This window comes from Dama dama, chromosome 33 (genome assembly GCF_033118175.1).
Source record: "Dama dama isolate Ldn47 chromosome 33, ASM3311817v1, whole genome shotgun sequence".
NCBI classification, from domain to species: domain Eukaryota; kingdom Metazoa; phylum Chordata; class Mammalia; order Artiodactyla; family Cervidae; genus Dama; species Dama dama.
The window spans coordinates 66,406,207-66,422,844 of NC_083713.1; the positions used below are offsets into that span (position 1 = coordinate 66,406,207).

General features: G+C 37.5%; 1 protein-coding gene across 1 annotated transcript in view; it reads left to right on the top strand.

The window, feature by feature from the left end:
• ACTR3 (actin related protein 3) overlaps positions 1-16,638 on the top strand; it is a 49,888-nt gene that overhangs the window by 15,320 nt on the left and 17,930 nt on the right. The window contains exons 2-3 of the mRNA XM_061135172.1: positions 9,164-9,219; positions 12,548-12,672. Of these exons, the coding sequence (XP_060991155.1) occupies positions 9,164-9,219; positions 12,548-12,672 (181 nt within the window). The remainder of the gene's footprint in view (positions 1-9,163; positions 9,220-12,547; positions 12,673-16,638) is intronic.

The window sequence follows — 16,638 nt, forward strand, 5'->3', positions numbered from 1 at the left end:
CAAGGAGACTGGCACCTTGTGCCCCCCAAACCCTGAACTCCTTGAAAGGTTTAAGGAAAGCACTTTTAAAGGCAAAGTGATGGAGTGGTGTGTTGGCCTCTGTTCACATACGTGAGGTTATTTCTGTAAGCCTCTAATAAGACAAAGATTTCTGCAACTTTTTATCTCTGTATGAATAAGGAGGTATTATACTCTAAAAGGTCAAAGAAGCCTTGAGAATCGGTTATCCTGTATATTTCAGATTATAGGCAACATTTTCGTTTTACAAAAGTGCGGAGCTAGCATGACTAAGCATAGGCAACAGAGCACAAAGGTTAAATAAAGTATATAAAAGGAACAGCTCTAATATGGAGTCAGATTTGTTGTTCCCTGTTACAAGGGAAGTTTAGAAAGATTTTGATGTGTGTATGTGTGTGAATGTTTGAAATTTAGTATAATTTAATTCTATAATTTAGTTAACTATTATTTTCCTAACATGCTTAATTATATAAGTGACTTTTTGAACACCCCAAAAAATTAGTAGAAATGTGCAAGGGCTGTGGAAAAATAAAGTGTCCTGACAGAATCTATGAATTCAAAGCAAAAATTTACCTTGTAAATGTAAGGTTAGAAATGGTTCGCTGTGATATTTGGTCAGTATTAGTTTTTAAGTCTAAGGAACAGTATTATAACTAAGAGAGGAACATGTGTATGCTTAGAGAAATTATTTTTTTTCAAACTTTTAATTTTTTATTTTGTTTTGGGTCCAGAGAAATTCTTAATGTGAAAAAGTTTGATTTGAAATATTTACTATAAAAATTGAACTCTGCATGTATTAATGAAAAAACCAAGAACTTTTTAATTTAAATAAACTGATCATGTCCTTAATTTATAAAGTGTTTAAGTTATCAAAGGCCAATTAACTGTGAGAAATGAGTTTCTTTAAGGAAAAAAATGAGAGAGAAACTCTTGCCATCTACTTATACAGTGTTTCTTCTCTGTGGTGACTATGGAGAATTTTGACAGCTCATTATAAAAATACCTTAAATCAGTCATTTCAAGTATCAGTTCAGTTCAGTTGCTCAATCGTGTCCGACTCTGCGACCCCATGAACCACAGCACGCCAGGCCTCCTGGTCCATCACCAACTCCCAGAGTCCACCCAAGCCCATGTCCATTGAGTTGGCGATGCCATCCAATCATCTCATTCTCTGTCGTCCTCTTCTCCTCCTGCCCTCAATCTTTCCTAGCATCAGAGTCTTTTCAAATGAGTCAGCTCTTAGAATCAGGTGGGCAAAATACTGGAGTTTCAGCTTCAACATCAGTCCTTCCAGTGAACACCCAGGACTGATCTCCTTTAGGATGGACTGATTGGATCTCCTTGCAGTCCAAGGGACTCAAAAGTCTTCTCCAACACCACGGTTCAAAAGCATCAATTCTTCTGCGCTCAGCTTTCTTTATAGTCCAACTCTCACATCCATACATGACCACTGGAAAAACCGTAACGTTGACTAGACAGACCTTTGTTGGCAAAGTAATGTCTCTGCTTTTTAATATGCTCTCTATGTTGGTCATAACTTTCCTTCCAAGGAGTAAGCATCTTTTAATTTCATGACTGCATTCACCATCTGCAGTGATTTTGGAGCCCAGAAAAATAAAGTCAGCCATTGTTTCTCCATCTATTTGCCATGAAGTGATGGGACCGGATGCCATCATCTTAGTTTTCTGAATGTTGAGCTTTAAGGCAACTTTTTCACTCTCCTCTTTCACTTTCATCAAGAGGCTCTTTAATTCCTCTTCACTTTCTGCCATAAGGGAGGTGTCATCTGCATATCTGAGGTTATTGATGTTTCTCCCAGCAGTCTTGAGTCCAGCTTGTGCTTCTTCCAGCCTAGCGTTTCTCATGATGTACTCTGCATATAAATTAAATAAGCAGGGTGACAATAAACAGCCTTGACGTACTCCTTTTCCTATTTGGAACTAGTCTGTTGTTCCATGCCACTTCTGTTTCTTCCTGACCTGCATACAGGTTTCTCAAGAGGCAGGTCAGGTGGTCTGGTATTCCCATCTCTTTCAGAATTTTCCAGTTTATTGATCCACACAGTCAAAGGCTTTGGCATAGTCAATAAAGCAGAACCTGATAATATTTAATATTAAGTTAGGTTAATGAAAAGCTAGTTTAAATTTGAAAGCTCTAAACAAATTTAGTATTTAGACTCTTTCCTAATTTTTTTCTTATATTTATATAAAGAAAATTTAAGTGACGTTTTAAAGCAAACCTCTTAATAGCTATATTCTCAAAGCCACTCCAGTTTATTTATATGTGCTTTACAAATATTACCGTATCTTGTATGCATTGATATGTAAAGGGTTGGAAAGCTTTTTAGATGCTAAACAACTTGTAAAATTACGTAAACTAGGACACTTCCCCTTAAATTTCTTAAAAATGGGTGAAAATATTGTCCTCTATGATGATCATCAAATATTATTATATAGTGGTCTATATATAGTGTATCTAGACTAGATGATTTTGTTCTTTGGGGGTATTATTTAAATCCAGGGCAGTAGAACATTGTGTGTGTGTGTTCAGTTGCTTGGTCATGTCCTGCCATTTGCCACCCCATGGACTGTAGTCCCCAAGCCCCCCAGGCTCCTCTGTCCATGGAATTTTTCAGGTAAGAATACTGGAGTGGGTTGCCATTTCCTACTCCAAGTAGAACATTAGTAAATGTTTTGGCTGCTGTTCCCCCCATTCCCCCAGATAAAAAATTATTTTGCTAGATTGTTTTAAATTTAATAGAAATGATTAAATGTTATGGTGTATCCATATAGTTGATATCTTGTCTGTAGTTACCTTCATGTTTTGGGGAAGAACATACTTGTTTTGATTATGTTTTGACTTTTGTATTAAGTTTATTATATCCTTATTTCAGTGTTTGTTTTGAGAGTAGATATTGCTCAACCTAGGGAATTTTACTTTGACCAAGAATGGAGTATTGATTTACCTGGTGAACTTGTTAAATGAAAGTTTCTTATGGTAATGTGGTTTCTACTTCAAGTTTCTTAGTGTTACTCTTGGGGAATGGTATTTACACACATAAAAATAGCATAGGCTTGTATATATGTTCATCAAGTGGTTGAGAGAAGGAGTTTATTGAAGGAAAGGATGACTCTTAGTTAAAATGATCAGGAAAGGCTTCATGGAAGACTCCTAAGCTGTGATCTGAGGTTTTTGAGAGGGTGCAGTGGAGCACAGATAATATGTGAGGGTGAATGTGCAAGTCACGTAGGGGAAGATAATGGGTACAGTGGGCTTTGAGTTGGGTTCATGGAAGCAAGTGATGGGAGACACTTTTAAAGTTGAATTGAGGATTATTTTGGAGAATCTTAATGCTTAGCTGAAGGAATCAGAGTCATAATTTTTTATCTACAGGGTACCTTATGAACAATTTAAAGCAAATCATTTTATAGACACAGAAACAAGTTTTTAATCTTGTGGGCCTTAGAGCCTCATTTGAAGATTTTTGTTAGGCAGTGCCTTTTTAGGGAGATTATCCTCCTTTGTCAGGGTCATAGAACTGGAAGGAAGTCATTCTGTTCTGTTAGGGTACTGTTGTGTATAATTGCTTGGACAGCTTTGGGAATAAAATGGAAGGGACTGGATGAAAGAATAATTAGTATTCATTTTTCCACTGTGTTGGTAAGACAGTAGTGTCTTTTAGGGTGTTATAGCCTCAGGCAGCTTTAGACTGACTTGTTTTAACCAAGTCTTTGTTTTGATAAGGTTAAAGTAGTTATCTGTTCACTGTGGATGGGGTGGGACAAGGTATACTGCTGGCCCTCTTCCTTTCAGTGTCATGGTAGCCTCTACTTTATCCAGTACTGCTTCCCAGGTGGTGCAGTGGTAAAGAATCCGCCTGTCAATGCAGGAGGTGTAAGAGAGGTGGGTTCGATTCCCTGGGTCGGGAATATCCCCTGGAGTAGGAAATGTCAACCCACTCCAATATTCTTGCCTGCAAAATTCCATGGACAGAGGAGCCTGCCAGGCTACCATCTGTGGGGTCACAAAATGACTGAGCGACTGAGCACACACATACCCTCTTACTTCAAGTAGGGTACCATTAGCTTCAGTGAGTTCAGTGAGAACAGACTGTTCATATTAGTTGATGGTGGTTTTGTGCGTTTGAATAATTCTAATTCTTTTGTACCCAAACTAGAGAGGGTGTGAGCAGGTGGTTCAGTCATGCTGACCTCCATCTATTCAGTTCAGTCGCTCAGTCGTGTCCGACTCTTTGCAGCCCCATGAATCACAGCATGGTAGGACTCCCTGTCCATCAGCAACTCCCGGAGTCCACCCAAATCCATGTCCATCGAGTCGGTGATGCCACCCAGCCATCTCATCCTCTGTAGTCCCATTCTCCTGCCCCAAATCCTTCCCAGCATTAGGGTCTTTTCCAGTGAGACAACTCTTCACACGAGGTGGCCAGAGTAGTGGAGTTTCAGCTTCAACATCAGTCCTTCCAATGAACACCCAGGACTGATCTCCAAGAGAAGCGAGAAGCAAAGGAGAAAAGGAAAGATATTCCCATCTGAATGCAGAGTTCCAAAGAATAGCAAGGAGAGATAAAAAAGCCTTCCTCAGCGATCAGTGCAAAGAAATAGAGGAAAACAACAGAATGGGAAAGAGTAGAGATCTCTTCAAGAAAATTAGAGATACCAAGGGAACACTTATGCAAAGATGGGCTCGATAATGGACAGAAATGGTATGGACCTAACAGAAGCAGAAGATATTAAGAAGATGTGGCAAAAATACACAGAAGAACTGTACAGAAAAGATCTTCATGACTCAGATAATCACAATAGTGTGATCACTCACCTAGAGCCAGACATCTTGGAGTGTGAGGTCAAGTGGGCCTTCGAAAGCATCACTATGAACAAAGCTAATGGTGTTGATGAAATTCCAGTTGAGCTATTTCAAATCCTAAAAGGTGATGCTGTGAAAGTGCTGCACTCAATGTGCCAGCAAATTTGAAAAACTCAGCAGTGGCCACAGGACTGGAAAAGGTCAGTTTTCATTCCAATCCCAAAGAAAGGCAATGCCAAAGGATGCTTGAACTACCACACAATTGCACTCATCTCACACGCTAGTAAAGTATTGCTCAAAATTCTCCAAGCCAGGCTTCAGTGATACGTGAACCGTGAACTTCCAGATGTTCAAGCTGGTTTTAGAAAAGGCAGAGGAACCAGAGATCAAATTGCCAACATCCGCTGGATCATCAAAAAAACAAGAGAGTTCCAGAAAAATATCTTATTTCTGCTTCATTGACTATGCCAAAGCCTTTGACTGTGTGGATCACAATAAACTGTGGAAAATTCTTAAAGAGATGGGAATACCAGACCCTCTGACCTGTCTCTTGAGAAACCTGTATGCAGGTCAGGAAGCAACAGTTAGAACTGGACCTGGAACAACAGACTGGTTCCAAATAGGAAAAGGACCTCCATCTATTGCAGGAGTTCTATTCTATCACAGTTGAAGGTTTTACATTAAGAAGAGACTGATTTGGAAGTATAAAAAATGGGGGCACTAGCCCTTTACTACAACCCACACTCTTGTCTGTGGAGTATGTTTTTCCCAGGGCCAGTCTTGCCTTATGAGATGTCTCACAATCTGTCTGTGGAGTATGTTCTCTCTAAATAAATCCACTTCTTACCTTTAAAAACAAAAAAAGGGCAGTGAAAGGGTTGAAAAAACAGATATAAGAACTAATCTGAAAAATCTACAGACTGACTTTCATTTATGGATACGGGGATAATTTGTACCATAGTGATAAGCCGAAGAATTGATGCTTTTGAACTATGATATTGGAGAAGACTCTTGAGAGTCCCTTGAACTGCGAGGAGATCCAACCAGTCCATCTAAAGGAGATCAGTCCTGGGTGTTCATTGGAAGGACTGATGTTGAAGCTGAAACTCCAATACTTTGGCCACCTGATTGGAAGAGCTGACTCATTGGAAAAGACCCTGATGCTGGGAAGGATTGACTGCAGGAGGAGAAGGGGACGATAGAAGATGAGATGGTTGAATGGCATCACCGACTCAATAGACATGGATTTGGGTGGACTCTGGGAGTTGGTGATGGACAGGGAGGCCTGGCGTGCTGCGGTTCATGGGGTTGCAAAGAGTCGGACATGACTGAGCGACTGAACTGAACTGATAAGTATTTAAAAGTTCAAATATCTGCATGGCCTTTATCTGATTATTGGGGAATGGAAAATTTGGAGAGAATGCATGAAAAGAGTAATTGGAGTTGACATGGTTTAAGTGTGTCCTTTATGCCAGGTGCTGTGCTCAATGGTTTACCTTGTTCTCCTGTTAAATACCCTGAACAGTCACTCTTGAGTTACTGCTGTTTATTTTACAAATGAAGGAATCAAGACTTAGGAATTATTAGTAAATGATACTTGTACTCAGAATGGCAGAGGTAATCAACTATGTGGGAGGTTGTGAAAATTTTCATGGAAAAGCATTGGCATTTAACCTGGAACAGTGTTAATAGTGGCTCTGTGGCACGGCATGAGTTGGTCTTTTTGGAAATTGTTTGTATTTTTATGGTTTGGTAGTGTGGTGTTCTGTCAGGGCTGCTGGAAGATGTTGTCAGAAGCCAAATATTAAAGGGGGTCTTTTGTATGTCTAGCAAAGAAGTTTTATTTATTTTTATAGCGTGTACAGTATAGAATTTTTGTACACTTGGTCAGTGGAGCAGTATCTCATTTTGAACAGTTTATGTTTTCCCCTTATTTTTAATGTTTTAGTCTGTTAGCACTCTCAGATCTTGAACTTAATTTTGGGGCTAAAATGTACCCCAAAGAGAGATCTTTCCATTATACTAAAAAATATTTCTGCTGAAACTATTAGAATCCAATAATATCACAGTAATTTACCTGCCTACTGTTTAGCAGTGTGTTTGAATATGGAGTCAAACTCTATCTGTGGAGTGTGTTTCTCAAAATATCATAATGTAAATACTTTCTTTTTAAAGCCTGCTTATAGATAACAGGTTTTTCCTTATAGCCAAAAAGTGTCCAGCTGTCTCCTAAGTAGCCCCCAACATGCTGCTTGTGGAAGCTCCGCTTTTCTAGCCATCCTTGTTGTTATTTTGTTAATGTAAGACGTTGTTTAGTCTCTCTATCGCGTCCAACTCTTTTGGTGACCGTATGGACTGTAGCTGGCCAGGCTTCTCTGTGCATGGGATTTCCCAGGCAAGAATACTGGAGTGGGTTGCCATTTCCTTCTACAGCGGATCTTGCCGACCCAGGGATTGAACCCGTGTCTCCTGCATTGGCAGGCGGATTCTTTACTGCTGAGCCACCAGGGAAGCCATTGTAAGACTGTAGGTTGACTCTATTATGACAAACACTATAAAATTTATACTTTTTTTTGAATAGTAATGAATTCAAATGGTATGAAATAATATGTGATAAAAAAATCTTTTTTACCCTTGCCTGTTACTTAGTTCTGTTCTCTAGAGACAACCAAAATTATGAATTTCTTTATACTCTTCCAGAGATATTCTGTGCTTATACAGCCAAATATGTTTTACCTGTACCCTTTACTTTTTTACATATGTCACATTGTTCGGTACCTTGATTTTGTTCAGTTAACAAAAGCATTTTGGAGATTGTTCCATATCTATACATAAAGAGCTTTTTCAATCACTTTTTAAATAGCTAACTAATATTCTGTCTTTTAAACATAACACATTTAATTAGTTTCTCATTTGATGGCTCTTTATTTTCACTTTTGCTATTACAAGCAAGATGGTCATGAAACGCCTTATTGTATGTTATTTTGTACATTGTGAATATCCCAAATAGGATCAGTTTCTAGAAGTGCAGTTTCTCATGAAAAGCTATGTGTACTCAGTTTCTCAGTTGTGTCCAACTCTTTGTGACCCCGTAGACTCTAGCCCTCTAGACTCCTCTGTCCATGGCATTTTCCAGGCAAGAATACTGGAGTGGGTTGCCATTTCCTCCTCCAGGGGATCTTCCTGATCCACTCCTGCATTGGAAGGCAAATTCTTTACCACTGAGCCACCTGGGAAGAAACAGGGGACACAGAAAGACCCTAAAGCCCCATAGACTCCTTCTCAGTTTTAATGACTTGTAGCCAGGTAGCCAGTTGCCTAGCTTTATAAAAAGTAAGATTGTAGTTACTAGCTGCCAGCAGATACTGTTTTGATAATGTCCAGTGGCATCCAAGCCTGACGCATCTCAGAAAATTCAGCTTGTTAGCAATGCAAAGACTAGTCTGAAATTATACCCATTGTGTCACGTCGTTATTTCCTTGGATGTCTGAACCATAGTTACTCTATTTTGACTTAATATTTTTCTTATTAGCCACAGCAGATATCATCTTTAACAATGTTAATGTTTCTCTGTGTATGAGAAGATGCAGGAATTGGGACTCATAAAATCTTTTCCTGACGATATCCAACTCTCTGAAGGCCTGTTCTGCCAGTTTTTCCAGAGCACAGAGTGCCTGATTGCTGATCTCTACCCTAATCTCCTTTCAGTGGTGTTGAAGGTCAGCAGCTGCAGTGGCCATGATTTAATCTTTGTAGAGGTAGATGGCAGTTGCCAGTTTCCAGTTGGCAGGGTCCCTTCGGGTCATAAATCTGACCATGGTTTGAGGGTGCCGTTTGGTCCTGTTGTGCTGAGACTGCTCATTCCCAGGTCTGGCAGGGATGTTGCTTATAGGCCACTCCGTGTGCTCTGCTGGACTAGGTCATAGAACAGTATCCGAAATTCTCTGAACCACCTGTATTACTGGCCTCTTGATCCAGGAAAATAGTCCCTCTTGTTGCTTCTTCCCGTATCTAGAGTTACACTGTTAAAATCATTGATCTCATATGGAACTATATATTATTTTATCAGAGGCTTAATCACCCATTTGGTGATACAAGAGACAGCAGTTTTGTAAAACAGTTGAAATACAAATAATAAATAAAAGCTATGGGTACTTAACAATTTCGAAAGTAGAAATGTTTAAATGAATTGAAGCTATGGGATTTTGTATAGTATTTACCCAGAATGGACTCTTACTTTATAACAAATAGAAATCTAAGAATTAATTCATAATTGCCAAGATATTAGTGAAATACTTATAAAATTCTTTTTGTTTTTCAGGTATACAAAACTAGGATATGCTGGAAATACGGAACCACAGTTTATCATCCCTTCCTGTAAGTATTTCTTTTAAGTCACAAATAAGCTGACTTAATATCTTTTTCTTGATAAAGTAAAAAAGAAAAACATAATCATTGCAACACTGTAAGATTTAGTCCTTTAGAAACATGATTTGCCAAGTTCTAAGTGTAGCCTCATTTCTGTACCTCTGAACGTTTATTTCAGATCTCTTTTTAGCTCTTCGTTTACTAAATCTATGAAATACCTTTTTAAAGACAAAAATGAATGAGCTGGGAATCCGCTTTGAAGATATTGTTACTAATAATGTGTGTGTTACTGTTACGTACAAAGACCATCCTTTGATTTGTGCTCATGATTTTTGCAGGGCTTGTGCTTGTTGACATCCTTAACAAAAGCCCATGCTTCAAAATAAGGATGGCGTCTCATCTTTAGAGATGCAGACTTCAGCTGTTCTCCAATACTTTATAACCTTACTTAGGTTATTTTTGTTCTGTTTTATGTTTGTTAACTTCACTTTAACTGACTGTCCAGTTTCAATAATTTATCTTTCAGATGTTTTTAAAAAATACTCTCTGACTTGGTTTGTTTGTGCTCTTATTTGTTAGCCTGGTCTATGTATCTGGTCCTTGATGGACATATTTTGGACATCTGACTTTTAGACAGTTCACCTTCTGCACATTATATAGTAACATTTCTCACCTACCTGACCTACCACCAGGTTAAGGCTTTAGCATATCAGACAACAAACTTTTTGAGCCATTCCTTGGTGGTGCTAACTCGTAGGTGGTTTAATTTTGGAAGTATTTGTGTGACTGAATATTTTTGTGTATTCCTACTGATTTATGAAAATGAGAAGGAAATAGAAAGATAAACATGCAGAGAATAGTGAAAGCAGCTTAGGATTCAGAGTCTGTAATTTTGAGAACAAGGTAGAAATCACTAGACTTGCCTGAACTACAGATCTCTGGACTCGACTGGGCACCCATCGGACATGAACGAGTAGTTTTGTTGTTTATGTATGGCAAGAACAAAGTTAAATGTGTGAAGATGTGTCAAAATTATCTCTAAAGGGGGAGCTATTATATATTTCTTTCATTCTCTAGAAACAGACCTGTTTGACTTTTGCACTTCTGATAAACTTTTGATATATTTCTCTAAGGATTGATTATCTGAATTTAGGCTGTTACCTAAATCTAATGCTTCAATACATGGAATGGCTTTTAGGTGACACTGATGAAATAACTTATCCATAGGAATATAGTGGTGTTAATTTGTAGTACTGTTGTTCTTACCCTTGATTCAAGCATATTTGTTATCTACATGGAAGGACAGATTTGCTTTTTTTCATTTTCGTCCCAACTTTACATATCAATATATTGATAGTTTGTTTAAGATTTTGATGACAAATATTGGCTCTGTTGCTGACTAAAATAGAGTACTTTTGCAAACTAGTACTTCACGTTAGTTATGTTTGAGTTTAGTTTTATACCATGTGTATGCTTATATTAGTTTCCCAAGGCTGCTAAGGCAAAGTACCAAAAACCAGGTGGCTTAAAACAACAGAAGCTTGTAGTACTGGCAGCAAGAAGTCCGAAATCAAGGTGTCAGTGGGGCCATGATCTTGCTAACAACTCTAGGGGAGAAGTCTCCTTGGCTCTTAAAGCTTCTGCTGTCTCCTGACAGTCCTTGGCATTCCTTGGCTTGTATGTGCATCACTCCAGTCACATAGCTAATCCTATGTGTCTTCACATTGTTTTCCTTCTGTACATGGATATGCCCAAATTTTGTATTTTTATAAGAACTCCAGTCATTGAATTGTAGCCCATCCTAATAACCTCATTTTAACTTGAAAGACCCTATTTCCAAATAAGGTCACATTCTGAGGTAGTAAGTATTAGGACCTAAACATATCTTTTTGGGGGCACACAACTCAACCCATAAGATGCTGATTTTGCAATTTCTTATTTTGTAATCTTTTATAAGGCATTGTGTTATGATTAAAACATTTATTTCAGGAGATTCCTGATGTGTTAACTCTGATTCTTGCAAAATTTATTTTTGCTTATATTCTTAAGTGCTATATTAAGTCTTAGTTGAAAGCCCGTATAATTTTGATATTTTAAACCTTTGGTTCTCATCACCGTTGTATCCTTTCTCTATTTCATCTCTCTGCCAAAATTTGCAATTTTAGTTTTCATTGTCTTACGAGAGGTTGTACCATGTTAAAAATCCATTTGTGTATGAAAGAAAAGATTTTTGATTGTGGAGTTTTTTTTCACCCAACTAGTTTTAATGCTGCAGGTGTAGTTTTATAATGAGCAGATATAATCATTGCCACTGGTGAACACGGATATTTGATCTGGAAAACCTGTGGATATGGTTCAAAGTTATTTTCATAATCTTTGTCTTTTAGGAAGTTTGTAGTGACGCATCTGGATATCTATGTGCATTTTGCTAGAGAAGCAGCATTTAGAAGTAGATTAGATTTAGAATTTCCTTCAGTATTTTCTACATACCTTATTAAGGATATAAATTGTTAACTGTTTGAATGGCCCATCAGCTTATGTGCATGCATGTTTTTGTTTTTTGTTTTTTTTTTTTTAATTTTTGGCCACTCCTCATGTAGTATCTGACCAGAGGGTGCACCCATGCAGTAGAAGAGCTGAGTCTTAACCACAGGACCACCAGGAAAGTCTCCATGCAGATATTTTGAATGAAGAGCTGTTTAATTTGAAGGATTTAGACATTTACAACTTAGTTGAGAAATTAATAAGTTTTAGGTCTAGAACTGTGTGCTGGTTTTTGAAATTATATAAGGAGATTGCTGGGGATTTTACCTGAATGATTTGAAATTTCCCTTTTTATATGTGGATTAAAGTTTAACAGGTCCTTATGCCAGTGTTAAAACTAAGCTAGTTCATAGTGCAAACAGGATAGAAATATGAAAAAAGTTTAAAAAAAGTATTTCCCCATGCAATTTTCCTACTTTTATTACTGGTTTTCAATTTTTTGTTTCTGATTGTCCAGCAAACCTGTGTTGACTTGGTGGAATTACAGTGTTACTCAGATGAAAATAGAGCTTACATAGTTTTTAAAAACATAACTGAAACATTCCCACAGCAGTATTTCTCTTTTGGGGGCTTTTTATATTTGAGGCCTTGTTTCTGGGTAGAAGTTGAGATTTCATTATATTAAAGGAATTTTGTCATTTTTTAATTAATGAACTTTTTGCTTTAATTTAGCAGTTAAATATACTAGATCATATTCTATGTAATAATACTTTATTATGAAAAAATACAAGTGAAAAATTTGTCTCACTTGAAAAAAAGTTTTTGACATGTATAAATAACTTCTATTTTAAAGGTATTGCTATTAAGGAGTCAGCAAAAGTGGGCGATCAAGCTCAAAGGAGGGTGATGAAAGGTGTTGATGACCTAGACTTCTTCATTGGTGATGAAGCAATAGAAAAACCTACATATGCAACAAAGGTATATTTTTATGATTTGTGTAATTATAAATAACATTTTATTTCAAAAAATTAGTTTGTTTAGTAATTTTGCCACTCAATTACAGGATTAATACTCTCGGCCTCTTCACAGTAGAATTTTCTTCTTCGCTTGTGACTTGTTCCAACCTTGCTTTAACTGTATTATCCCCCCCCCCAACAAGAGGAATATTTTAGCTCCTTCAAGTAACTGGTATTTACTTTTTCAGTCTCAGAATCATCAGTGTGATTGTCTTTCCCTTGCCTCCACATTATCACACCTAGAAATACTTCCCATCTCTATTCAAACCTCCACTATTTTTCTCCTGTTGAAGCCTGTGTCATCTGAAAGTGCACTCTTTTATCTTTTTCTCTTTCTTGTTTGTTCCCTACCCATCTTCCTCCTGCTCCTTATTTATTGAGATATAAATTGCATACTGTAAAATAGGTAAGGCTAAGTTATAGTTAAAAAAAATTTTGTGACTGTAATCATAAAAGTTCAGGATAGAGAACAAATCTAGTAACCCAGATACCTTCCTTGTGTCTACTCTCAGAGTCACTATCCCCACCTGCACTAAAAGGTAGACACTATTCAAATTCACTTTGCCTGATTTGCACATTTCTTCCTTTATACGTCTGTTCTTCCCTTCTCATAATTTATTCATTAACAAAAAATCTATCATGAGACAAGTGCTCGGACCTGGTGCACTGGGAAGACCCAGAGGAATCGGGTGGAGAGGGAGGCGGGAGGGGGGATCGGGATGGGGAATACATGTAAATCCATGGCTGATTCATGTCAATGTATGACAAAAACCACTACAATATTGTAGAGTAATTAGCCTCCAACTAATAAAAATAAATGAAAAAAAAAAAAAGAGAGAAGAGGAAAAAAAAAAAAACTACCATGTATAAACAACTTTATTTAAAGTGCTGAGATTAAATAAGAAAAATGACTTTCCTGACTTCAAGACTGTTGTAATGGGGTGGAAAGAAAGGCTTTGAAGAAGTAATTTGAAATGGTTTGTATTTATACAGATATTTGGTTATACAGATATTTTGTTCTTGGAGCTTATAAACAAGACAGAACTGGAGATAAATATTTGGAAGATATTAGGGACTTTTGGAAGGGATAAGATTCTCTAGGGGTAGGCCTAGCACAGAGCTTGGTCAATGCACCATTGAGATTTGGATGGAGGAGGAAAGCCTACAAAGGATTCTGAAAAGGCATAGTTAGACTGGGTAGACAGGAAGGAGCGATAACAGTGTGGAATGCTGCTATCAAGTGATCCAGAGCCCATACATTACTTGCTGTCTTTAGCTGCAAGGATATTATTTGTAACCTTAATAAGAATAGTTTTAGAAGAGTAATGAGCCTGGATTGAAAGTATAGGTTGGATTGTGAATGGTCAGCAAAGTAGGCCAGGAAAAATTAAAGGATTAATCCTGTGAGGTTTGGCTTTGATTGGGAAGGAGAAATAGATAAGTTGTGGGCATAAGATGGAAGAGACGTTTAAATGCTTAAATGCTAATGTGAGAGAATCATTAGAAAAAGACATCAAAGTTACAGGAAAGACAGACTGTAATACAGGTCGATGACAAAGCTAGAGGGATGGAATCCAGAGCACAGATGATCTACTTCATACATGGAGGATCTCTTAAATTATAAAAAATTGAAAAAGAAAAAGAAGTAAGTGTGGAATCAGTTTTACAGATTTGGTGAGGAAAGTCAGTTTGGCTTCCTGACTGTTAGCTCCTGCTTTCCTTGTGAAACACATGGTGACATTTTCTCTACTGCTCAGGAAATAGGGGGGGAAAGTGAAGTCTGAGTGATGGGGAGAATATTTAAAATCATCAATAATGAGAGTAAAAATGAAGAGTGGGGAAACATCAGCTTGCCAAGTATATTTATGTCCATTTGGGAATAGTAGCTATGAATTCTTAGTTTTATCAGCCAGTTCTGTGTGATTTGTATGATCAGCATTCTGGATATAGGTTAAGTTTAGGGTAGGATCATGCCAAGTTGTGTTTTGGTAGATGGAATGACAAAAGGAAATATGAGCAGAGTAAAGGGGCTCAAAATCTAAACTGTGTGTTGTGAAGGGGGATGGGTTTTGGCTAGAGAAAAAGTATACTAGAGAGAGATGTAGTAAGGTGCTGGAGTATGCTAGAAGGATAAGAAGTTGTGATCAGAGAGGGGGTGTATTTGCATTTCAGAAATTTAGAGATGATAATGATACTAAGATCTAGATTGGCCAAAATGGAAAAGACACCTTCAGAGGTGGTGAAGTCAGTGAACTGAGAGGCCAGAGTTCCTCTGCATTGATTCTGTTCTCTTAATACACTTTCAGGTCTACCAGATGCAACAGGCACACCCAAATGACAAAACTTCTTACATTCCTGCCTTCTTTCCTCAGCATCTTAGCTGTTGTTTTATTTTCCTCTCTGTCGTTTTAAAAGCAAACTTATTTTGATAAGCTCTTTGTTAAATCCAGTTATATCTTGGATATAATTGTCTTGGTCTTTCTTGATTTGTCTTTCTTTTTTTTTTCCCCATTTATTTTTATTAGTTGGAGGCTAATTACTTTACAGTATTGTAGTGGTTTTTGCCATACATTGACATGAATCAGCCATGGATTTACATGTATTCCCCATCCCGATCCCTCCTCCCGCCTCCCTCTCCATCCCATCCCTCTGGGTCTTCCCAGTGCACCAGCCCTGAGCACTTTTTTCATGCATCCAACCTGGACTGGTGATCTGTTTCACCCTTGATAGTATACTTGTTTCAATGCTGTTCTCTCTGAACATCCCACCTTCGCCTTCTCCCACAGAGTCTAAAAGTCTGTTCTGTACATCTTTCATAAGATTACTCTGCTGGCTCTCTTCCTAACATAGGCTATTTTTGTTATTTGTTACTGTTCATTTTTTCCCCTGTACTGTCACTGGTTCTTCTTCCTTTGCCTACTACTCAAATATCAGTATTTTCCAGGTACTGCCCTTGATTCTCTCTTATTTAAGACCTTTTGTAGATGATCTCATCCACACCTTCATTTGCAGGCACGGCCTAGATCTCTACCCAATTCCTTGACCTGATTTCCAGCTGCCTACTGTCACCTACCTAATCTCTGGCTTTTGAATTTAATATATTCAAAACAAGATTTTTTGTATATACTCCACCCTTGCTTATTCCAAGATAAGGCAAAATACATTTTTGGTATCTTGGTTAATTATAGATCCTTTTCATCCTGATTTCATAGTTAGAAACCTATTGATATCTTTGTGAGTTTTTTCTCACAGTGACAGAAACCTTCAGTCTGGCCTAACATCATTTACAGCACAACTGGGGCTCTTATTCTCTTTTGTTCTTTTAAGATTCAGTTCAGCTTTCCCAGTGCTACTATAATTATCTTCTTAAAAATCAAAGCTATTTTTGTTTACCCTGATAGAAAATTTCTACTGATGTTCTATTTCTTATAGAGTAAAACACCAATACAAAGCAAGTAATAGTTTTTGAGAACCTGGTCCCCTTCATCTAGAAGCAGTCTACTTATCTACACCCCTTTCCCTAAAGGCACAGGTATTTTTCATTGATAACTGTTGTGTTTGTATATTATGCAGTGTTTGTACATATTTTTTGCTATTCTCTATTTACATTTTGTTCTACCTCCCACTCTGAAAACAAAATTAACAAGGTTGCTCCTTTAAGACCCAGCTTAGATACGACCTCCTCAGTCATAGAGAAGTAGGAGCCTTCATATTTTCTCTCTGAAGGCAAGTTGTTCATCTTGTCCTAGGTACTTTATTTCTTTAAAAGCTAATAGTGTATTGTTTGTGTCTGTTATATTTCTTTCATTAGATAGATTCTTATGACAGGATGTTCATGTCCTTAGCATTTGTGCCAGTGATTCATAGTAGGTGCACAATAATAGATGATGAATAAATGAATATATATCATCTAGAGCATTAAAATATG